The 25209-nt window shown below is 46.1% G+C and overlaps 1 protein-coding gene across 1 annotated transcript in view; it reads right to left on the reverse strand.

Moving 5' to 3' along the window:
- Positions 1 to 382: 382 nt before the first annotated feature.
- Positions 383 to 25209, reverse strand: part of ROR1 (receptor tyrosine kinase like orphan receptor 1) — a 174980-nt gene continuing 150153 nt past the window's right edge. Inside the window, exons 5-9 of the mRNA XM_063344922.1 lie at positions 15047 to 15174; positions 13499 to 13816; positions 11920 to 12165; positions 7197 to 7408; positions 383 to 3369 (exon numbers count right to left, since the gene is read on the reverse strand). Of these exons, the coding sequence (XP_063200992.1) occupies positions 1945 to 3369; positions 7197 to 7408; positions 11920 to 12165; positions 13499 to 13816; positions 15047 to 15174 (2329 nt within the window). The 3' untranslated portion in view covers positions 383 to 1944. The remainder of the gene's footprint in view (positions 3370 to 7196; positions 7409 to 11919; positions 12166 to 13498; positions 13817 to 15046; positions 15175 to 25209) is intronic.

The following is a 25209-nucleotide window of genomic DNA, read 5'->3' on the forward strand; positions in this document are numbered from 1 at the left end:
GAACTTTCAGCGAGGGGCAGAAAGGGCGACGCTGGCCCTCGGTGCGGGGCTGAGCGGCACCGACGCGATCTCAGCCAAGGCTGCATCCTCGTTCTCCCGGGGCAGTTATGGCATCCCGCTTCTTTGGTGTGCCCTGCAAATATTTGCACAGTCAAATATTCACGGAAGCCTCTGCATGTTACCCCTCAGTAATCTGCCTGCAAATATTATTCGCAAACCTCTCATGGCCCATTCGAGCGAGCATGTCAGCAGGCTCCCTACTCCGAGTCAGCAGATTTTAGCTCTCTTAAATCCGAAACTTTTCAAATATCTTACACCAAGATGGAGGAAATGCCGATATGTTTATGTTAAAACAATGTTTTAATAAACAGCAGCATAAAATAATCAGTGTTTAATATCATCTCTGGCATGTGAAATACAAAAATGCACATATCTTAATTATAAAATAGCCTTTGTTATTACATTTTCATGCTTGCCTAATTGAAATGCCCATAATTAATAAATCAATCATCAAGTAATACAGTGATTAAACGCATGCAGTGAAAACAAAGAAAAAATATTTGTATAAGGTAGTGGCTGAATATCACCATAATATATTTCAAGAACATCTACATCAGGTTAAAAATAAAAAGAAACAGACCAAGATATAAAATGCAGAGATGTATTTTCACTTCTGCTGTACAAAACATCATCACACTTTTGTGCAAAAAGATAAAAATAAAGTCATATTATACAACATTGTCAACCGAGCAAAAGATTGTTTTCGTTCCGTGTACAATAAAAATACTATTCAGTACAAAAAAGAGTCTGTGAAAAACTGTCACGTACACAGCACTTTTGTAACGCATTAAAGTGGTTTCAAATGAAAAATCTAGATTGCTTATACCTGAATGAATTTTTAGTAATTATACAAATGCCTTATTTCTAAGTTGAAAGTTAACACTAATTCACATTATTAGAACTGATAGACAAAATTGCTATCAATGGATTTGCTGCCTGATGGAATGTGAATTTCCCTTTCTTCGGGGCTACTGGAGTCATAGTCACTGAAATTACACATTGATCTGAAACAATAAATATTCCTGGGAAAACTGATTGTCACATATAAAATTGCAGTTTGGAGCCTTTCCATTAAACAGTTGCATAGCAACAAAAGGATATAAAATTTCTGCTTTAACTACTAGATTATGAAATGTTATCTTTGAGTAAGTCGATTCAGGTTCTGAACTTAAAACACTTTAATCTCATTTCCTTTAAGGCAATTTCTTAGAACTCCAGCCATCTTTAGCAGCCAACGGCAGATGATTTTTGTAGCCTGCAAGTTGGTAACTCAAGCTATTGGGCTGTCATATAAATGACTTTTTTTGGGGTCTGAATCTGGACTCAGATTCCCAACGTAACGAAAGATCAAAATCCTACCTGAAGTAATTTATTCCGCTCTCAGATCACATATTTGAAACATAATCCTTGACTGCAAAATTTACAAATATTTTTACTAGCTATTGGAACTGAAATTGCACAACCAGTAGGATCTCCGAATATTTGCATCTCCTAAAAAAAGAGACAAATATTAAAATATGTTTTCAGTATAAAAAAGTTTCTGTGATTTAAACCACATCAGAGGTTTAAAAAGCTGTGAAAAAGCGTATGAGAAAATGTTTTTATTTAAAAAAAAAAAAAAAAATCCCCCTTCCCGGTTTTGAATTGTCGGTGGCGCTTAAAGAAACGACGCGTCCGTTGACGAAGCTGAGTATTCATACCACAACGATCTTTGTCTGGTTGAGCCTGCCCATCCTGTTAAGCAGTTAAACTTCACAGAAGATACTTGCTGCAATGTCTGTTAAACAACCAGAAGAATTTTTAATAAAATATTTGAATATAAATCTTTGCTACGACTTTCTAGTTTGTATCGTAAATAGTTATATTTACAAAGGCCTCGCTTATTTACAATTCAGCTGAAATCATAGATTCGTTCGGTCCATGGATGCTGGAGTCTCCTAATAGGGAAGACTGCTTTGAGTCAATTTTGTACGGTTTTTGAGTTTTATTTCCAAAAACTGTAATACCGATGCCCCCCGGATGACTAGGAATTGACATATGAGATAGCAAAGGAATATTTGCTTCCTGGTTGGATCCCGAAGACGGCAAACTAGTGACGTGACCTGTGCTAGTCGATCCACTGGCGCTGCTGGGAGAACGACTCTTTGGTGGAGGACAGTGCTGGATCACCCTGGGTGGACCTTGCGGCTGGTAGTGGGCGGCTGGGAAAGCAGCGTATCCTGGTGGAATCGGGTACCCATTGATGGGGATGTACCGCTGGTTTTGAGGTATTGGTGGTCCGATGAACCCGGCGATCTGGCCTTGGGGTATACCTTGTGCTGGAAACATGTAGTTGGGGTACCTGGGGTTACTGAGATTACTGACCGGACTTGCGCTGAGGGAAGTCGTTTGAGTGGTGGCATTCCCACCAGAGGGGGTAGTAGAACTAGTGTGACTTGACAGACCCTCCCACGAGCGCAGCCTGGCATGGATTTCTTTAAATCGTGGCCTCCGGGATGGCAGATCGTGCCAGCACTCTGTCATCAGGCTATACATTCTGGGAGGACAGTCTTCAGAGCACGGCAGCAGTTGTCTTTTCCTGATCATCTCTATGACTTCTTGATTACTAAATCCATAATAGGGTTGAAGTCCAAAGCTGAATATTTCCCATAAAACAACACCAAATGACCAAATATCTGAATCGGAAGAGAACTTGCCATACATAATTGCCTCCGGTGGCATCCAGCGGATTGGCAAGAGAGACTTGTTTTGAACTCTGTAATAATCTGCCGAGTAGATTTCTCTCGAGAGTCCAAGGTCTGAAATTTTCACATGAAGTTGTTCTCCAATTAAAATATTACGAGCTGCGAGATCTTTATGGACAAAAAAATGACTTGATAAGTACTCCATCCCTGCTGCAATCTGGACTGCAATATGCAGGAAATCCCCATGGTCCAGGCTGGATTTTACAGTCCCATCCTCATCGCTGCTGCACCCAACGTCTGAATGTGGCGAGCGCATGATGAGAAACTCGTGGAGGTCTCCTTGGTTCATGTACTCGAAGAGCATGCAGACAGGTTGTTCCTGGGTCACAACACCTAAGAGGCAAACGATGTTAGGGTGATGGAGCTCGGCCATGAGAGACGCTTCTTGCTGGAACTCTGCCCACTGCTGGGGGTTGTTAAAGTCTTTCAGCGTCTTGATAGCAACGAGCTGAGCGTGGTCCATGCCTGGAAGGTAGAGATGTCCCTTGTAGATCTTGCCGAAAGCACATTCACCCAGTTCTTCCATGAAACGAACAGCAGACAGAGGCAACTCCTTAGCCTTACTCTGTTATAAAAAAGGACAGCAAAAACGTGTCAGAAAAATAGGCGTGAAAACATATTTTTAAGAAAAAGTCCCTTTCGCACAGGATGTCTGACAGCCAAGCAGATGGACGCAGGAGCTCCCGGGCCACGTACCGTTTTGGCAATGATCTGCTCAGCCCCGCGAGGCGCGGGCGCTGCTGCGATGGCACCAGCACCAGGCCAGGTACAGCCTGAGCGACACCAGCAACCCAACATCGGCAACTCGGGGCTGGGTGCCCCCTAATCTCTGTGCACCCTGCTCCAGAACTAACTTTAGAATTACTTTTTACCTGCTCCACAAGATCAGATACAAGTAGTAAATATTAGACCTAAATATATGCAGGAACCATCAGCATTTCAGCAAGGGCATTTAGATATTTGGGCTTGGGCATTTATATACCTAAAATTGAATAATTTCAGGAATTGAGGCAATTCACACACTTTAAGTCAGTACACACTGAAGCGTTTTCTGGGCCAGAAAACTGGGTTTTTTTAAACTATGTCCTTTTAGCCAGTTCTTCCTCGACTTTGCTGTTAACCCTTCAATGTACAGTACAGACTATTTCTGCTCACGCTTGACTCAACGTTCGGTCCTGAAACATGTAGCACAGAGTCAGACGGAAAAATGAGACAGTTGTTGAAGAAGAAAGGCAAACTTTTTAAAAACTCTTCTTATTCTTGCATATTCACTCATAGGCCGTAAAGAAGTTGTATTATTTTCAGGCATTAACTTGCACCTGTGCTTGTACCACCTACACCCAAACCCACTCCTTCAGGGTCCTCAGTATAGCCACAGGTAGTAATTTAAAGCTAACGAGTTTGGGATCTATGTTTTGTGAACTAGTGTACACATTAGCATTTGCATTCCTGAAATAATGTAACGGCAGCTTTATGGTGGCAATATAGGAAAAGAACTGACGTTCTAGGAAATGATTTTAAAAATGACATATTAGAATGAATGAATGCTAATCGTATTGACCCCTTACAACTTTTAGAGAAATACCACAATAATAATAACAATAACAATAATAATAATAACAACAACAATAATGATGCCATTTAAGCAGGCAGCCAGTAGACTGTACGGTGATGGCAGGAAATTAGCTATATTGTTGAGGAACAGATGGTTTATATTATACAAATCCTTTAGGCTAAAACTTGTTTAGGTCTGGCATATTGTAAATTATATTTTAGTAATGAAAGTGAAATGACCTCTGTCTGACCTGGGGCTGGGTTTGTCTGTTTGAACCAACATAGTGGAAAACTATGAAAGAAAATGAAGTCATAAAGTTTTGGCAGGAAGGGCTCATTTCAAGTTAAGCGGTTATAAATCTGCTTAGTTTTTGTTTGACAAGTATTTGTCATACATGGGTGTACAAAATGTAAAGAAGTGTAAAATACAGATGAGGCAGCACGCCAAAGTAAACGGAGTACAAAGGGAGAGCAGCGAGAGTGAAGCCCACCACCTCTATCTCTGTATCGGCTCCTTCCATTAGGTGAATGACGAGATCAGCTTAGTTTATTGTATTTTTTGCAGGCAATTAAAATCCCCTAAAACTGAAACAGGCTTTTGGATGAAACGCCAACGTTTTTATTTGGACGAGCAAACACACGTCTACCTCAGCCGGAGCTTGAGGCCGGAGCATGTTTTTACCCAAAGCTGACATTAATACTGGATACAGTATTTAAAAATAGGATTCTACTTCCTTTCTTTTACAATTTTGTTTGAAAGGCAATCAAAACATTTGAGACAGGGCGAGCTGGGTTTCCAAGTGGGAAAATACAGAATTAGCATAAATAAGACGGAAAGCTTTTTGCAGCAGATGACTTTGAACATAAAAAGAAAACAGTGAGGTCTATATTTGCAAACATTTCTGGGCAAGTTGCTTTCCCGTGCTGTGCGCGTAAGGTGGCAGTGGAAACTGTGACCTCATTAAAACGATGCTGATGTTCCCGTTATCTTAAGTTTCGCCCAGATTGTACCCCAAATATCTAGTAGAACGGGGACCAAGAAACAAATCCAAATTTAACAAAATATTCCATGGAGGTTGGATGCAAGATGTAGTTTTGACACTTAATTAAATACTTTTTGTACCGTTACCAACATTTTGATATACAGCTATTCTAAGCTTTACAGGAAAGTTGAAAGTAAGAACTTCAAGGGAAAATCAAGATAAATTCACTGGGCCAGCGCGCGTGGGACTGAGGAGTTAAAATATAACAACAGACCAATCTCTGACAGGCCCCCCCAGACAGACACCCCGCACAACAGTCCTGCTGGCACCACGGCACCAGCACCCAGTGCCTGCAACACTATGTAAAACAGGAATTCTCATGTTAGCGTTACGCCCTGTCGAAACATCTCTGTGTGCAGTTTGTATTGCTAACGGGCGAAAGCAGCACCGCGTTTTCCTGCAGAGCCACACGGTGGGTTTACTTTTATCGCAGACTTAAAAGGAGTCTCCTGCTCTTTCGGTGAGCTGGTGCGGAGCTGGAATTTTCCTCCTTCTGTGTCTGTGTCTGTGTCTGATGGCGGCTCCATAGATCCCGAAAGAGGACCTGGTACCTGGGCGGCACAGCTCCATCCATCCCTGCACTCCCTGTGTCTCAGGGGATACAGCGACTTCAGTTATTTTCTCTAGGCTGCCACAGTTAACTCTTTATAACCCAATTCTATCAACTTGACATTTAAGATCAAGCAATAGCGGTATCCCACGGCTGCTTTATTGAACTTAAGAAGAAAACTACTCCAGGGTTTATTCAGAGATGGAGAACACAGCTCCTCAAGTACAAGCGTGAGCTTTCCTGATGCCGAGGAAAGGATGCTCTGCTGAAAGGATACCTACGGCAGCAATATTTGAAGGTTAGAGGTCACATTGCTGCAACCCAACACAATCCGAATTTGGATTCATTTTGCTATGTCATCTTCGAACAAAAATAACAGCTTACCCAAAGGCACGCCTGACTGTTTCACATACCACGGTCTACACACTTTCTATTCTAATTACTTGTAGGTATCGATTTTCACTCTGAAATGCTTCAAAAGAACAATCTCCATCAAGTTGTTGAAGAGAATTGGCATGGTGTAAAAAAACAGGCAAATACTCTTTTCCAGGGCATTATTCTGCCCGTAGGCGGCAGGAGGCAGTTACAGCCCTGAGGCGGGTGATCCACGCAGGTCTGCAAACCGGCTGCCCTGCCAGTAAACACGGAGCTCAAGGTTAATCACGCTTAAATCTTAAATGGTTTTAAAAAACGCTCATGAAGCTGGGGCCACAGCGAAGCAAAGTAATAGCAGCAACAAGAGGCGCTGTGCATCAGCTGCGCTGGCCAGAACTGCAGGCTCTGCTTCGGTAATTTCTCTTTTTAACGGAGAGAATGGGTGGGCCTGAAAAAGCGCGGAACAAATCTTTCCAAAGCGATTTCAGCTGAGTGAAAGATGACACAGGACTACAGCAGACCCGTGAAACAAACTCTCTCGAGAAAATGCTGAATCACGTCTTTATCTGCACTGCTTTCTGACTTAAATGAGGCAATTTAGAGATGCTTCAGTAAGGGGTTGCTTGCTTTATTACAAAAAACCTCCAGCTCCTATTTATCCAGATACACAGACACACAGGAATTACCGCCACAGACGTGTCCAGCCCACTTGCTACGCTGCTGGTAAGAGTCCTTACAAAAATTACAGCTAAAGGCACCAACAGAAACCGCAAGTTCAAATCAGTTTAATATTTCAGGGCTGAGTTGATCAAAGCATTTCACTCCCTGCCTTTAGAAAGAGCAAATGTGGCAGCAGAAGCGAGGAATTACCTTTGGTTTGTAGGCGTTGAGCATTGACATCTCCACATTTTGTCCTCTTACGTGCTTAGGCTGCCTTTGAACGGGAGGGGAGGAAGACTTCTGATTGTTGCGACAGATGCAGATGAAGAAGAAGAGCAAGGCTATGGCCAGGGGAATAGTAACGCTTGGCACCAGGATATACAGGATTTCCATTTTATTCTTTTCCTTGGAATCCTTATAATCTGGTTCAGAAAAACAAACAAACAACAAAACAACGAATGAAGTATCCCACAGAGTCAAATACCTCCCTGGGTCAACTAGAAGTGTTAAGAGAAATAAAACATCCAGGTAATACTACCGCAAACCACCTCGGATGATGTTTTATTTCCTTAAAATTAACAGAGCAATTAACTTTGCTGAGTACCATTTCTATACGAAGACAGAACGGCCAGGAGCAGTCTCCCTGCAGCAGGTCAGTTCAAACCTGGTCCTGGCCCTGAAACGGCTGAACCCTGCGAGGTGGCTCTTGCAGGGGGTGAAATGAAGTAACGGAGCAATGCAGCTCCACAGCAAGGTTAATTTGTAAACTAGCTTATGGAAGAAAGGCTCTGATGGGATTATGGACTCCTTATTCTAATACGTACGTTAGGTTTTGGTGCCATAGTTTCCTTATTCCAACAGAAAAGTGAGGAGCCACTAAAAAGGATAGTTTTATCCCTTATTTATTTCCAGCCTCCTGTTCTCAACGTCTCCTACCATTGGCCAAAGCATTTGTGTGGCCACCCAGGGCACTGGAACAAACAACATGTGCAGCTGACAACTTATTTTCTAGTTAGTTTTAGGTGCAGGAGCAGGAGTCTAGAGCTGAAGAAACGGAGAACAACTGGGAAACGGGAGGCAATGCATGGAAATGGAAAGAAATAGAGAGAATAGTCCTGGGTTTTATCCCAGGAAGTCAGGAAAGGAGTCCAAAAAGTCTGAACGTAGACAAAAGCTGTAGCATAATCTTAAAAAATCTTACATCCTGAGGATTTGGTCTTCATAGGATTAAGGGGCTGATGGGAAAACCCATCCCTCTACCAACTACACACTACTAGCGTGTCATCCGCGCAGGGCGGCAAATGCTGGCCCAAAGGACACAGCAACAAGAGCTGAAAGGAAAGCCAGAGTGTGGATAACAAAGAAGGATCCGGAAGAGGTTGGGAAGCTGGTTTATTTAACATAGCTGCAACATTTGCTGCCTCTGCACGCAGCTAGGGAGCGAGTGATTAATTTTAGAAAGATGAAACCCTCTTCTACCAGTGCCCAGCAAGGGACAGCCGGGCCATCGGACGCTCAGCTCCCTCCAGCTGGCTCTGGTGACACAGGGCACGTTGCTTAGCAGAACTTTAAAGATCACCTTGAGCTGCAGGACTGGTGGCCGTAGGCTGGTTGTTTCCGAGGGAGACGGTAAATGTCTGCGGCAGCATCAGGCTTAGCAGATTCTGGCAGAACGGGGAATGTTTTATTATTCCTACAGGGTCATTTCAGTTTGTTTGTCTGTGTTTTCCAGGCTGGATTTGTAGAAGTGCTTAGCGGCCCACACAGATATCTTTTATGCAGTTGATTATACATGAACTTGATCTGAAGCTTGGGTTGGACTCAAATTGTGACAGAGGCAAAGTTCAAATGGTTCTGGATGTCACTTCGCATAACCCCTCTCCTCTTACAGGCTCGCGCTGTCCCGCTCCCCCCACGCTCCTTTTTGACCATTCTTTTTAGATCAAGTTGTGCCATCTGGTTTTTAATTGAGAGGAGAGGTAGCGCAAGTATTTCTCCGGGCTTTGAGAAACAAGAGAGGACCGAAGCCCGGTGTCGGTACAGTCTCCCTGTGCCCAGCAGAAGGGCGGTGTGTGCCCTCCCCCTGTCCTCAGCGAACGTCCAGCTCTACAGCCTGCACCCACCCCGGGTTCCCTTCATGAGCTGCTGCCCTCTTTGCACGGACACACAATCCCGGCCTTTTGCCTCCCCTTCAAAACCTTCTTATGTTCATCTTTGCTAAGCTTCATGCTCGAATTACTCCATGTTTCACATCTTCCTATATTCGGGTCGGCAAACTTTTATGAAACGGATCTATTGCAGCTTGTGAGACAAGTGAAAGACACAGTTGAAGAGAGAAAAAGAAAGCACCAGCACGAGGCAGAGGGAGACCTGGGCACCAGTTCATCACCTGAGCTATTCCAGTCAAAGGGAATTATTATTCTTATTAAGTAGCAGCCCCTGCCGTGAAGCCTCATTAGGTTAACAGGTTTCTTGGGAGCCACCCTAATTAAATCCATTTTCCATCTAGGCATGTCCTGGTGAGGCAGAATGCACAATACTTATTAAAATGTGCCTGAAGTGGCTCTTTCAGCCAGTGCAAAACCAGCAGAATGCCAGACCCACATGGTATTTTGGTTTTAACATGCAGATTAGCATTTAACACTTAAATTACTACTCACCTGATACAGCTCTATTTGTCTGTATTTAGAATAATAACGCCATATAAGCCGGCTGTACAGCGAGTACCATTTAAGGCAGTGGTGAGGGGTAATTAAAACCCTTGTCGGGAATTCTTCAAACCAGCCAACCTATCTCATTTATTATCTAGTAAAATGTTCAGATCAGAGACTTTTGCAACACGTCCAAAAGCGTCCTGCTTTCAGCTGTTTCAGATCAAAAGACTGAGCCAGTCGTGGGATCTCAGAGCCCATCTAGAGGGGCCCTGGCAAGCAGCCCCCCGCCCTCCATCAACTCCTAATTACCCAATTATCCCAAAGTTGTGTAAAACACAAAATGAACATGGCCAAAAGGTTGTGCAGTGGGGTACAGAAAGCTCAGCAGCATCGCTGGAGCTGGTGGACATGCAGAGACCCCTGAGCTTGCCCAAACGCCCGCGGGCTGAGCCACGTCTCCTCACCCGGAGCAGCCCAGGCACCTGCAGCTCCCGGGGTGGAGAGCCGAGAGCCAAGAGCCAACAGTACACGAAGGGGAGTCCTGCTGACTGCAACTTAGGTCCCGATTTTTGTGCTGAAGGGCTGAAAAAGATCTTCAGAACAGTTTATATACACTGAACGATTCCTGTGTACTGCATCCAGTCCTGGGCTCCCCAGTTTAAGAAAGTCAAGGAACTACTGGAGAGAGTCCAGCGGAGGCTACAGAGATGATCGAGGGACTGAGCACCTCTGTGCTGAGGAAAGGCTGAGCCCTGGGGCTGTTCCACTGGAGAAGAGCAGGCTGAGAGGGATCTCATCGATGCTCAGCAAGAGCTAAAGGGCGGGGGGCAAGAAGATGGGGCCAGGCTCTTCTCAGCGGTGCCCGGGGACAGGACAAGGGGCAACGGGCACAAACTGGAACACGGGAAATTCCATCTCAACATGAGGAAAAACTTCTTTACTTTGAGGGTGGCAGAGCACTGGACCAGGTTGTGGAGTCTCCTTCTCTGGAGATATTCCAAACCCGCCTGGACGCGTTCCTGTGCCACCTGCTCTGGGTGACCCTGCTCTGGCAGGGGGTTGGACTGGAGAATCTCCAGAGGGCCCTGCCAACCCCCACCGTTCTGTGATTCTGTGCAGTCAGAGTCTATCACTGGGCCTAATTAACAAGAAAAATAACTGAAGTTAAATGCACTGAAATAATAGCAAAAGAGATAGAGGACTCTACAAAGCATGTATGAATGTCAGAGAGGGTTTGAGATGCACATGATACAGCCCAGACTGTCTGCCTTTCCCCTGATCCACTCTTTCAGTAAGAACATAATTTAGATCCCATTTTGGCATCGATTCCCATCTTTCCATTAATTGAAACAGACTTTGGAGCAGGCTCAGAACATGTCTCGCTGCAGGAATGTTCATAACCATAACCAGAAATAATTTAATTTGGTGCTGGCTATCGAACAGTAACATCAAAAGGTATCTCCTTTCCAAGGGGAAAGGTAATGTTACTGTGACAACTCGTAGGCAACGTGAAATTTTGCGTGAAACTTTGTACTGTGAATTTCCAGACCATTTCTGGGTACATTTCTGGAATGTCCATGTCAATAGCTGTATTTTTTTCTTGGCACGCTATCAATATTGTTATTTCTAAACGCAGATAAAACAACTAGGAACCATTTGTTCAGGTCTTCCATCCACGCCCCCTGGGTCTCAGAAAAGCGGAATAAAATGAGAGCTGAAACTCCATTTTTGTTCATTTTGCAAAACCAAAACGCAGCCAGGGCAGCTCTGTAAACACAAACTTAAAATATAGCTAAGAGGACCTGGCACAATCGTCTCTATTTTTCAAACAAGGCCCGAGCTCTGTTAAGCTAGGTTTGCATTAATTAAAATGGCTCTTAATAAACCAAGCGAAACGGAGAACAGTTTTACAACCACTCTGTGGATCAGCGGCACCGGCGCAGCTTCTGCGATCCCATTTAATTTGGGACTAAGGAGTCGTATCGATCCAGGAAAGCCTGGGACGCTGCGGCTTCACCACCTTCTGGCCAGCGCTCAGGTATTCCCCTGGAAAATATTTTCATGCCCCCACTTTGCCAGCTGGGTGGGAAGTAAGTGCTGGAAGGTCTCCTCGGGGAGAGGGGGACGGACGCTGCGGCTTTAGCTGCAAACGCTGCAGTTCGCCTTTTTACTGCTCTCTCCTCAGGGACTCAAAAAAGACACTTTATGCACAGCTCCCCCTTTTCGCAGGACGGCGGTATGGACGTGGCAACATGAAACATAAAAAAGGGGGTAATTACCACATGCCGGGACGTCACAAAGCTCAGACTTAAAGTTCTCATCTAAAGTGAAGCACCACGGGGCGTCCTTCTGGTTCCCGGGGTTGCGGCAGTAGGAGTGGCCGCCGTTGAGCTCGGGGTACCTGATGGCGGTGAAGGTGTGGGTGTGGGGGTACTGCGAGTTCCAGGGCTGGCACTGCCGCCCCGACCGCGTCACGCTCACCGTCCCCCGGTAATCCACTCCCGTGCTGTTGTAGCATTTGTGATCTGAAAATAAATGAAGCAAAAGAATAAAATAAAATGGAAAACAAAGCAAAATAAAATATAAAACAAAAATATAATAAAACATAAAAATTAAAATAAAATATAAAACAATAAAATAAAAGACAAAATAATAAAAGTAAAATAATAATAAAAATATAAATAAAATAAAATAAAATAAAATAAAATAAAATAAAATAAAATAAAATAAAATAAAATAAAATAAAATAAAATAAAATAAAATAAAATAAAATAAAATAAAATAAAATAAAATAAAAATGGGTTGCCCAGAGAAGCTGTGGCTGCCCCATCCCTGGAGGGGTTCAAGGCCAGGTTGGCCGGGGCTTGGAGCAACCTGGGCTGGTGGGAGGTGTCCCTGCCCAGGGCAGGGGGTGCCACTGGGTGGCCTTTAGGGTCCCTTCCAACCAGAACCATTCTGTGATTCTATGATTCTATAAAATAAAATAAAACATCCAAAGCAGCAGCAGGTGGCGGCCAGGCAGACAGCCGCGGCACCCCGGGAGCCTGCGCCGCCAGCATCGCCCAGCCCCAGCGCAGCGCTGCTGGCCCGGGGCCGGGAATCCCAGTTTGGGAGCACGGGCTCCCAATTTGCTGCGGCTGTAAGGCAGGGCCTGCTTTGCATTCACATTCCTGGGAGGATTTAAAGCTTATGCTTCTGTAATGAAAACAGCTTATGCCAAGCGTTTTTAATATAAGATACACAAAAGAAGTAAAAACTACAGTGGGAACCTGAATTGCGGCCATTATTTTCATACGAAGGTGGAGAATTTGTGGGAGCCACGTTTTATATTTGACTATTCAGATGTGTAAGGGTTGTGAGGAGGCTGCAGCCCAGCCTGATCAAAGAGAGAGCTCAGCCGATGCCGAAAATTAGGCTGTATGAGGCAGGGACAGCACGGCCCTGGCCCCGATACACGTTGCTCCTGAGAAGGACCCCTACACCGCACCCAGGGTCTTGATGGAGCTCGTGGGGCTGCTGCGGGAGGACACGGGAGGCGGAAGCTACCGATGATCCTCAGCATTCAAATGCTTACGCTGTCATTGTTTCAAACGTCATATTAATTAGAAATGACCTGGAACCAATAAACAGCGTTTAGCGTGAGCCCGCAGGCGGCTGAAGAAATAGCTGAAAAATTATTTCTGTGTTTCTACCCGCTCCGGAGTAGGTGAGAAGGGCGGGAGCGGGGTGGTTCCAGAGCACGGCGTCTGCGAGCTTTGCGAGCCCAGCACTAGCCCCAGCTCTGATGCACAAGCCCTTACAGCCAACCTTTTCACAGCGGTATTTTTTTGCACGGAGAAACAGGCAATTTTCACTTACTTTTATTTATGGGATCTGCCATTGGAATCCCAATCCGGATACAGTTGACAGCTTCGGGGCTATCTGGCTGGGGAAGATCTTCGCAGTTGGGCAGCTTTAATCTCATCAGAATCATGGGATTAGATCTCGCAAAAATATACTCTGTCTGACACAGGACATTTTCCAGAATTTCACACTCATCGCGGCACAAGTCCCGTGGCTTGGGAGCCGCGGAAGTCTCATCGCAGTAGGGAAAGGCATAATGGCACAGCGAAGGAATAGCAAACTGGGAGCATTTATCCGACAAATGGCTGGAAGTGCCAATCATGGTGAAGGCAGCTGTAAAATATACAAAAGGATTTTACTTAACCCGGAGGGAATTTTATTCCTGTGCTCTTGGCTTCCCAGTGTAACCCTCACTTCCCATTGCGACTATCCCGTTCAGACGTTCAGGTGATGAACGTGCCTTCCAGAAATACAGAGCGCTAATTACATTAAAAGTTATTAACGACGCCGCTTTTGCTGACAGAGAAAATACATCTGGTTTTCAACACGGGATTAATGTTAAGTATGCTACCAAAACCCCAAACCTAAATATACTTTTTTTCCCCAGAAATAATTTATAATGGTTTGCAAAGTCATATAACATTTGGATGCCTTTTACCCAACAGGTAAAACCCAAAGTCCCTGCAGGACGAGGGTACCACTACCTTCGTGGAAGGCGACAGCTTTGATAATATTCCAAACGACTTTTCAAATAAAAAAATTGACATAAGACTGTGAACTGTTGTCTGTATAGAAACCATCGCCCTTTCCTGTGAGCGATGCAAAAGTCTTTTTCGCAATGCTGACAGCATTTACAAAGCGAAGGAAGAACACTCTAGGGGGAAGAGAGATTTGATATATTCTGACAGCAAGAGAAATTCTGAATACAGACGATATTACTGGCTAGGATCTGGCTGAGATTAACGAATATAAAACCCCAGAGAAGTATAATGATATTTATGAGGCCCCAGCTTGAATTCACCACCCCCAGCAGCACAGCATCTCCCACAAAACCAATGAAAAACAGTTCTTTACTAAATCTAAAGGGAAAACATGACCTGCTGAATTATTTACACATATATTATCTTATTCTGGAAAAGGTGCAGCCTCCTCCAGTACCTACAGCTCTCCAAAACGATCTCAACCACCTAATCATCAATTAAGTCTGGTCTCCCTTCACTTTTCAAATCTGCTTGGGCAACAGCAGCACAGGGCAGCCTGGCTTTGAGCCGCTCCCAGAAGCTGGAGATACACAACCCCTTCTCCTCGGAAAATCATAGTTTAGTTTCCTCTGGGGGAGCGGGATCAGCAGAGAGACGGGGGCCGCTCAGCCCCTCACTCCTGGGAGGACGCCCTCCACGGACACCGCACAACACAGGAGTCCCAGGGGAGCTTTGTGGTGGGGAGCCCACAGCAAGAGAGGATAAAGAGGAAATAAAAACATCGCTGCAGTTTATAAAACTCTGGCAGCTTTTTGGGAAAAGACAGCTTCGTGGGAAAGAAGCAAGCGCATTTTTTACCCACCTGTAATCTGGTTTTCTATTTCACCTTGCATATGCAAAGACTCCATATAAATGGTGCGATTCCCGATAAATCGTGCACAAGCAATCCCCCTGTAGGGCTGGCAAAACCCGTCCTCTTCATACTCGTCCCTGAAATCAATCGTAAGCACAAAAGGGTGAAACATTTCACATGCGACTTTGCAACAAAACGTCACTACGGGGAGCTGGCACCCGTATTATCCGAGGCCGAAGCGAGGGGCTCACGGGGTTTGTCTCACACTCGGCGATTTGTTCTGGGGGGGGTCACCCAGCGCAGGAGCCCCCGGTGCCGCCTTCCCCTCCATTACGAGCCTGTGATAAGGGATTCCATGGCCTTTAGGTAGCGCAGGGGGCACGGCACAGGCTTTGTGCCCGGGCTGATTCTAACCTTAAAGGATTCCCACACCGCGGCAGGTAGTTTTCACTATCTCACGAACGACCCCGAAGCGAATATAAGGATAATATCAATATAGTCAACAAGATCTTGAATATTTTTTTTTTTTAAAAAAAAACTGCCTGGTAAAAACAGTTGGTGGCATTTCAGGTGAGACAGAACACGCATGAACATTATATGAAATTAATGATTTTTGCATGAGGGGGAGGGCTATATTCAGGAATATACCCAGCCTCAATTAGAAGAGAAAACATAAACTGCCCGGGGAAAAATAAAAAAAAGGATAAAAAGGATTTATGTTTATTTAAAGCGGCTAACATGCTGTTTTCTCTTTCTGATCCAAACTCGTACTTCATATTGATAAACATAGCGGGAAGAGTCATGCTAGCAGAGACAGAATTTAAAGCGCATATAGAAAATCAAACCACTCCCAGCACTGATACCCTTGAAATGGGAAATGTTTCTTCAACCCTCCATGAGTGTGGTAACAGTTATTGCTAAAACAGAACCCAAGCTAAGACGGGAGTTAAACAGACAGATTTCTTTCATTAGGTGCTTTGTTTTATGCAATATAGGAGACATTTAATACATAAATCCAGATGTGAAATTATTTGCCAATATTCTTCAAACAAAGCAAAGAAAGGAAATTACTAAACCTCTGAAGACCAGACCAGTCACTGCTTATTTTGAACAGATAACCAACAGCCAAGTGCTGGCACACAGCAGATAGTTTTATGGACGTTTCGAGGAGGGGTTTGCATACGTGAGCACTGAAACGTGCACCCAGCTCCATGAATCAGCTCTTTTACTTTCTCGCTTTGAGAAGCCAGTTGGAGATATTTGGGACGCTTTTGATGGAAAGCCAGACACCTCGGCTCTGCTGAGGCCCCGGCAAAGGGAGACGCCTAATGAAAATTTGCTGATAATTTCTTTGTTATTCATGCTGGTACCCACCCCAAGACAGCTACTATATGGCCCTCAAATTAGGAAAAGTGATATTGGAATATCCCTAAGTATGACCACAGCTCAGTAGGCAACGGGTTACTTTCTTTGTGTGCTTTTTTTTTTTTTTTTCAGAATTCATCTTCTCCCAGACGCCAAAAGCCTAACAGTGGAATCAGACTATGCCTTAATAGGGAAAAAATCGGAGCTTTTTTAATCAACTCTGCCATTAAGTTTAACAAAAGACACTTTCATCCCCTCGTGAAGACCTTGGCTGTGAGAGCTTGGAAATGCAAATTACATTTAGGCTCTTTGAAGTCACCCACCCATTGTGTGCATGGCTTAGAGCGCGCGGCCAGCCTGCGCCCGGCTCCCCAGCGCCCTGTCACAGCGGCCAGCGCCAGCTAATGGGATTAGCGGGAAGAAGCGCTAGGATCGCCTTCCAGGATAGCCCGAACATCTCCCAGCACTCCTCCGCTACCAGCTCCAGAGCACCGTCCCAGGATTCAAGCAGTGTTGTTTTCCAGTTCACAGGGGGAAGCTAGACACCATGAATTAACTGCGGTAATTTATGACTGTGAAGACAGGGGGGTGGGAAAGAGGGATGGTAGAGATGGAAACCTCCTTCCACAGACATCTCACATCAGTTGAGAAATCAACGGGAAGGGCTCCAGGCTTCGTTGGATGATGGTCCCAAGATGTTCCCAAGAACACGGAAAATTGGATTGCAAAAGCACAACCCTTAAACTGCCAATTAAACTCTTCATTAACTACAGTGATAGTAGGCTCAGATGCCTCAGATAATGGATGGTATTCAGCCCAAAGATACTCCGAGATGTAAACAGAGACACACAACCACATCCATGTGTTTCTGCACGGAGTCAGCTCTGGCGAAAATACTTTTACTCTGTTGGTTCATGAAGAGCAGACAAAACAGCTGAGACAAAAAACCACAGTAGCTACTGCAGGCTCTGGAGGTCAATTCTCCATTTTCTAATCACTAGATCCCCCAACAGGGACAGGATGTACTGGTGAGCCCCTGGCCCAGGTTGCCCAGAGAAGCTGTGGCTGCCCCATCCCTGGAGGGGTTCAAGGCCAGGTTGGACGGGGCTTGGAGCAACCTGGGCTGGTGGGAGGTGTCCCTGCCCAGGGCAGGGGGTGCCACTGGGTGGCCTTTAAGGTCCCTTCCAACCCAAACCATTCTGTGAGTCTATGATAATTTATTATTAATTTATTATTTATTATGGTATTTAACTCAGGGACTAAACCTAACAGCAGCTGCTCTTGAAGGCGATCAAGCGTTGCAATTCAAGCACACAACTAGATAGAGAAGACAATACCAGGAGGAATGGGATTAACATATCAACAAAGCAAACTCACCTTGCTCTGAGGCTCACCTTTGAACTAAAGAAGATTTAACTGCAATAGCTGCACGCAGCAAGGACTTCTGGTGAGCAGGGACACCAGTTTACCTGGATGGAAATGCCCCGAGGAGCAGGATTTTGGAGATAATCTCACAAAGTGAAGATTAAAGAGGAGAATCTGGACCCCACCACCTCTGCCCCTGGGGCTGCATGCCAGCCTTGAATCCACAGAGAGAAAACAGGAGCTTAGTACCTCAAATGGAGCAGGCACTACTTTGAATTGTTTGGAAATCAGTTCTATAATAGGGCAGAAGGATAAATCAAATGAAAGGAACAGGAGCATCAGAGTATGACAGAAGGATGCCTGAGACAGGAGAGGACATGGTCCCCTGGTCTCCGCTCCCAGAGCTGCTCTGCTGGGTGACAAAGAAGGGAAGTACCGGGCTGTGAGGTTCATCTCTTGCTCCTGACAGCTCTCAGGAGCTCCAAACAGCAGCTCCCACAATAGGAGTCCTGATCATAGGCTGGTAACACATCGTTATGCTGAAGTTATTGGCACATGCTCGTCAATGAACAAGTGGCCACATCTCACTCCCTGGCTCCATTTCTCGTTTCTCGGAGCCGTTCAGGTCATATGGAATCCCCTCTTGCCTCTGCATCTCTTTGTGATGTCTCTTCCCTCCCTCACTCCTGCAGCTCAGGATGGAAATGTTTATATCTAGTATTTAGGGCCTCCCTGGGCATCCCTTTGGTCCTTGATGGGCAACCCAAGTGTACCCAGCCATACCCAGGGCAGCCCTGGAGACAAATCTGCTGCCACTGCTCTGCTAGGTGGACACTGTCCAAGCCACTGCTCCCCACAACCCTGTGTTTTTGGGGGGCAGCCGCCAGCTCATCATCTAAGACCATTTCCCACTGAACAGATCGCTGCTGAGGCTGAACACACTCTGCCCGCCAGACGTTTCATCCGAAACCAGAGCCACAGCCTGACGCGGAGCCCACAATAGCACGCAGAGCTCCTACATGGCTTGAACACATTCCCCACCTCCCGCTGCCAACTGGCAGCCGCTTCGGTGGCTGGCTGTAAAACGCAGGGATCACTTTCCTGGGATGAAGGCTGAGATCGCCCTTTCCTTTTAGGCAGCGTACGTTTTGCATACCTCGCGTGCTTTCTGGAAGCGAATCACAGCATCGCTCCTCAAATGTGTATCTACTGCATGGTCCTCATCCGATTCTACCCACAGCAAAAGGATGCGTCCCTTTGGCTCAAACAGGAGGTAAATTAGGCCTGATTCAGCAATTAATGTGTTAAAATTTACGGACAAGCTTAAATCCTAATGAAATGGAAGTCAGCCTAAGCCCTAGGCATTGCTGATTGGGGACGGACTTAATCACTTGTGCAAATTCTGCACTGAGCTGGAGAGGTGAGCTGTCGGCAGGTGAAAACCGTGGATGGCAGCTGCAGGAGCAACTTCAGTGATGATCACAGGGCAGCTCATCACAGCTCGGGGGCTGGGTACTGACCCCCCCCCAACTCCCACTTCTTCCCCTCCCTGCACCCCGCAAAGCCCCGGCCACCGTTCCGTGAAGACTACAGAAGAAAAAGGAAAGTGCTGGATTTTAATGACCGACAGTTGATACAGCACTGCAGTGTTTTAGGATTATTTTTTTTCAGATTTGGTTTCCACTCTGTTTTCTGTTTGGGTCTTTGAATGCTTTGAGCCTTGATGTTTATCTTGGAGCTTGCCCACTGCTTTTAGATCCCGCTGCAGTTTCCCCTGCGACAATACTTCTGGCTTCACGTACTAATAGTACCACAGATTAAATTTACGCTATGCTCAGGTGTCTTTAAGTATCTGATTGCACAAGGTTTACCGAAGACCAAGTAAGAGCTTTGAAGTGTCCACACCAATTCAGGAAGGTAATCTGACCTAACCTAAAGCCTGCACCAACATGGGACGCGTTGGATCTTCATGCCGCTCAGACCTGACCAGCGTTTTTCTTTCTACGGGTTACAGAGGCTGCATTAAAGATCAGCACCGTAATAAGGTATTTCATGTCTTTCTGGGCACACCTGAATATAAGTGCCTGTACGAGTAAAAGGACCCTGTCCTTCACATATAGTTTAAGATGGCAAAGGTCTCAACAAGGGTCACCCAAATGGAGCCAGGAGAGACCGAGTCAGCACACACAAAAATTTGCAAACAACTGACAGAGAATTCACCGGCACCGCTTGGGTTCATTTCCCCCTCTTTAATTTTCTTTTGTTTTGTGCTAGCAATATTTACATCTGTCAACCCTGGGTCACCAGCAGCTTTTCACATACCGAAACGGTAACAAAATAATAAACCAGCCCTAAACCAGAGAACGGCCGGTGCAAGTTCATGCTTCTCCTCCTTCCCTTTGCGTTGTGCTCAGCCCCTCCCCATGGCCTTCTCGGCGGTACCCCAGTGCTCAGCCGGACCCCGCTCTTCTCCCTGGGACATTCTCGTGCACCCCACCTGGATTTGGCATATTGAAGACGTAAACACGAAAGCAAAAGCATGTCGACGGCTCCACCCGCAAAGGTCTCATGCTGAATGCAAAAGCACATTCAGAAAAGGCTGAGCGGTTTGAGACTGGGCCTCAAACCATCCATCCACCAAACACCATCCATCGCCGCGTCTGCGCCACTGCCGCACCCCCGCGCTGTCGAGAGGCAGGGGTGCTTCGTACCCACGCTGGAGGTGTTCCTCCCGGTAAAGGTTACCCCGTTACTGATGTCTGCCGCTTCCCGTGCGACACTAACTCCCTGCCCCTTTTCCAGGCGCAGGCAGGATCAGCAGAGGCAGCAGGACCGAGCATCGCAGGCGCTGCCGAGACAGCCACCGCCGAGACAGCCACGCGTTACTAGGAGCTCCCCAGGGGGCTGTTTCTTACGGGAGATTCAGTAATGTCTGAAAAGGTAAAAGGAAAGGAAGGGAGGACTGAAATCTCTGCCTTTGCAGTGGGATCCCAGAGGAGGGAGGTAGGTGGGCTGTATCAGGAGAGATCTCTTTATCTCACCTGCTCACGGCCTGACGGCTCCAGGGAATGGAAAGGCTGGTTTTGCCCCCCAGCGCTGCTGTTGCAGCCTGAAACCGGGGAGAACTTCTAATTGCCTCTGACTTGAAACAGCAGCGGCTTTTTAGGCATCCCCAAGCAAACCAGGCGAGGTAGTTTGCAGCAGCCGAAAAACAGTAACAATCAGTTTGCGATTTGCTTCTTATCAGCTCGCCCTAAACCTGGAGGGGCTGCAGGGAATCCACCAAACGCATCTCTGCAGTCCAGTTTCTAAAGACAAACCACTTCTGCAAGATTCTCCGTCAAAGTCCACTTCCCAACACACCTCCTTTTCTTTCCCAGTCTTGTTCTAAATTACCAGAAATTGCCCGAATCTAAACAACGTTCCCAGCAAATGTCAACAACGGGTCCAGGAACTTAAGTTTAGCAAAAGCTCTGTAACCAGGCTCTAACATGAGTTCACTTAGAAGTATTTAATAAATTAATAGAAAAACTGAACCTTGTGAGATCATGGTGTATTTATTTTTACAATATCCAATGTATTAAAAATACATATTCCAAAGATGGTGTAATTGTGTGGTCATTTCTACCACACCCCATGCATTTCTTTCTTTCTGTTTTTTTTCCCCTTTTTTTTTTTCCTTTTGCTTTAGGAAGGATTTGCCTGAATACCCAACGAGAAAGAATCACAAATACAGGACTAATTTTGATACCTTAATACCCAACGAGAAAGAATCACAATACAGGACTAATTTTGATACCTTGAGCGAAAATGGGCAAAGGAGAGATGCAGGATAAGGCAGGACAAAGTCCCAAATGCTGCGAGTGTCCCAAGACAAGAGGTAGGAGCATCGCTCTCCCCGCCGCTGCCTGTTCCAACCCCAGCCCGCTAGGATACACGCTCATGCTTAGGTCTGTTAGTTGGTTAGATGGGATCACTGGGTTACCATTATTTTGGTAAGTAAATCTCTAACTGGCAGCAATGTAAATAGGGGAGTGTACACAGAGAGAGTGAGGATTAATAAAAGCAGCAGGGGAGAGGACACCATAACACGCAGTGACACTGGAAGACGGCCCTGTAAAGCCAGCACGGGATTAAGGTGTGCGCGCAAAGCCGGACTGATTTATGAAGATTTACCGATTTGAAGAGCAAAAGCAAATAAATGCTGTATTATCTCCAAGATCAACCAAGTGGAGATGGAGCGAGCAGCTTTGGCTCTGTGTGACGACCGTCCAGACGTTTTTTTCACTTACAAAGTGAAAGGCATTTTGTCTTGCTTAAAAAAAAATAAATGTTCTACCATAGCACTAAACTAGTCAGAGCTGTTTATCGAAATAATTTATATCCGACAGCAGAGTACTGATGGGAAAAGGCAGCCAGCGTTGCGTAGTTCAGACAACCAAGTGCTTTATACCCTTCTGTCCCCAGGAGAAACTGCTGCTTGCCGCAGCGCGACAACGGAAGACGCCTCCGCTCCTGTCATCCCGGCACGGGAAAATGCCCTGGCACAGCCGGGATCCGCAGGGAGACTCCTCTGCCTTCGCACGGGTGGCACTGAAAGGGTCCTGCTGAACACCTGGGTCAGGCACCCACAAATCTGCAACCTAAAACTGGGGTTACAGGGGGTGACGCTTTAGTGGGGGGGTTCATAATGAATGCTGATAGGTGACAGCACGGGGGAGGGAAACATGCTCTAGAAAACTTTGCAGTTAATTAAAAGGTGTATCGGTAAATTATTTTTTTTATTATTACATATATCCAATAGAGCCTCTCTACATGCATTAATGCCATGTAAATTATTCGTGCATTGTTAAATAAATGGTATTTTGCTCTGCACTCGTGTTCCAGCTTCACACGGGATAAAACGAAAGGGGTTTTTACTTGGCAGATATCCCTTAAAGCAAACAGATGAATAATATTCTGTCATACTTTCCAAAGAGCAAAACCCTGTTGCTTGTGCCTTGCTTTGAAAATGGGAACATATTGGCTCTGTTTCATAACAATATTTCAGAAATGTGAGGGCTGCATTTTACTTTGCAAAAAGAAGAGAATTGCCCAGACTCGCACGTCACTGTGTAATTTAAGGAAAAGTTCTGTGTAATATAAGCTATTGCTGCTCTGACACCCCTTTAAAGTTGCAGGGCAGCTAGGGTTTAAATGGCTCACTAGAAAAGCACAGGCAGAAAATAAAAAATTAATACTGCTGTCCTTTGACACCATTAAATTTACAGAGTCCCCTAGCACCGCTGATACACCTGGTTCCAAAAAATAACAATAATAAAATTCAATAAGCAAATATGATCTGCCTAGGTAACTAGATAGTTAGTTGTTAGCAAACATTCCAGGCTGATAGCCGGTTTAACAGGATGCCCCTGATCCAGAGACAGGTAAAGCATCCCCAGTGGATGTGAGTTTGGGCTGCTGTTCTGCACGGGGGATGGCACCAAGTGGCCGGGGCCAGCGCCGGGGCCACGTTATAGCCATTCTCCACTAAAACTGGGGCAGACAAAATTCCCTGAACACCCCCCTCCCCCTCAAAAAAAAAAAAAAAAAATCTTACAATTACCCAAACAGATTGGTCTGAGCGTTTCTCAGGGCCGCGTATCGCTGCGCTCCCTTCCCCCAGTCACTTCTCGTTAGGGGATGTCGGTGGTGAAAGGAGGCAGGTTTGTGCAGAGACATAAACATCACTGGTGGGAGCTGACATGTGTTTTCTACTAACCTCAGCTGGGCAGCGCGGCAGCATCCACGGGTTTGGAAGCTTAATAAAATACATCTCTCATGCAATTAATCCCTTGGCAAGGACACACCGAGGCAATTACTGCCTGTTTTTCTTTGTCATCGTAAGAAAGTTTTACAGTGTCTCTATCAGAATGACTCATTTCAGGGAAGCAAAAGCCACCAATAACGGTGGCCATGAATTTCAGATAAATATTGGCCAAAAATAAATAAATTAGCTGGGGTGTTAGCCTCTGAGATTCACTCTTTTTCTCCTCTTAAACACTTTATAACAATCCTTTCCCTACCAAAAGTCCTCCTGCGCGGTCAATGGGCATTCCTGCAAGTGAGGGTGCGAGCCGGCCGCGCTGGCTCGGCAGCTGCAGCTGGTTAGGAAACGACCCTGGTAACAGCGTTTGGATCTTTCCTGGCAGATTTCTTACATCATTATTCAAGATGAACTGCAAATCATATGCTCGCAGTTATGGAAATGGCAGGAAACTTCTTGCACTTATGTTTTTTGTTTGACAAAGCTATTTTAAGGTTACGTTTGGAAGGTCGGTTCGTCCAAGTTTCTAGATGCAGAGGAAAGAAAAAAAGCAAAATGTTTTTGAAGAGCAGTCAAGCAGGATAAGCGCTAAACGTTGCCTCTTCTATCAAGCCTTTGTACTGCACAGAAAAACACACTCCCTCCTCCTGGATTCCCTCACGGAGCTGCAATGATCTCACACACACGTTCCTTATCCACCTCTCATCAGGCATTAACCTTTAGATAAGGAGTTTTTGATGGAACGATCATCAGCTTCACCCCATAAATCGGCTGCAGCCGCTCTGCCCGGAGCGATACCAGACTCCCCCTCCGCCCCGCTGGGGCTCTGGCCCTTGCTCTCATGGCCCTCGGGAGAGGATGGAGAGGACCGGACCACACCACATCCACATTCATCTCCTACACGGTGAGAGAGCAACCCTCAGGCTCTGCGCTGGGAAGCTGGACATGAAATAAGACAGGCAAAGGGAAGAGACTTCTTCCAACTAAGCTTCTCAGCCCCATCCCTCAGATTTTTGCCCAAATCCCTAATAACTGAGGCCCTTTTGAATGCATGTTTTATGAGGAGCCTCAAAGTGTACTACAGCCCAACTGCCGCATCTCCATCAGCCCCCCCATTCCCAACCATCACTCCATCAGCACCCCCCATACCCATCCATCACTCCATCAGCCCCCCATGCCCAACCACCACTCCATCAGCCCCCCCATGCCCAACCATCACTCCATCAGCCCCCCCATGCCCATCCATCACTCCATCAGCCCCCCCATGCCCAACCATCACTCCATCAGCCCCCCATACCCATCCATCACTCCATCAGCCCCCCATGCCCAACCATCACTCCATCAGCCCCCCCATGCCCAACCATCACTCCATCAGCCCCCCCATGCCCAGCCATCACTCCATCAGCCCCCCCATGCCCAACCATCACTCCATCAGCCCCCCCATGCCCAACCATCACTCCATCAGCCCCCCCATGCCCAACCATCACTCCATCAGCCCTTCCTGCCCAACCACCGCCCTGTCAGCTCCCCCCATGCCCAACCATCACAGCTTGGTGCAGCTCTATCCGTACAAGTAGTATCAAGCCACCAGATCTGATGGAGCTCCTTCATCAAACACGTCATTGCTTTCATATGC

Source organism: Chroicocephalus ridibundus, chromosome 8, assembly GCF_963924245.1.
Source record: "Chroicocephalus ridibundus chromosome 8, bChrRid1.1, whole genome shotgun sequence".
In the NCBI taxonomy this organism is placed as follows: domain Eukaryota; kingdom Metazoa; phylum Chordata; class Aves; order Charadriiformes; family Laridae; genus Chroicocephalus; species Chroicocephalus ridibundus.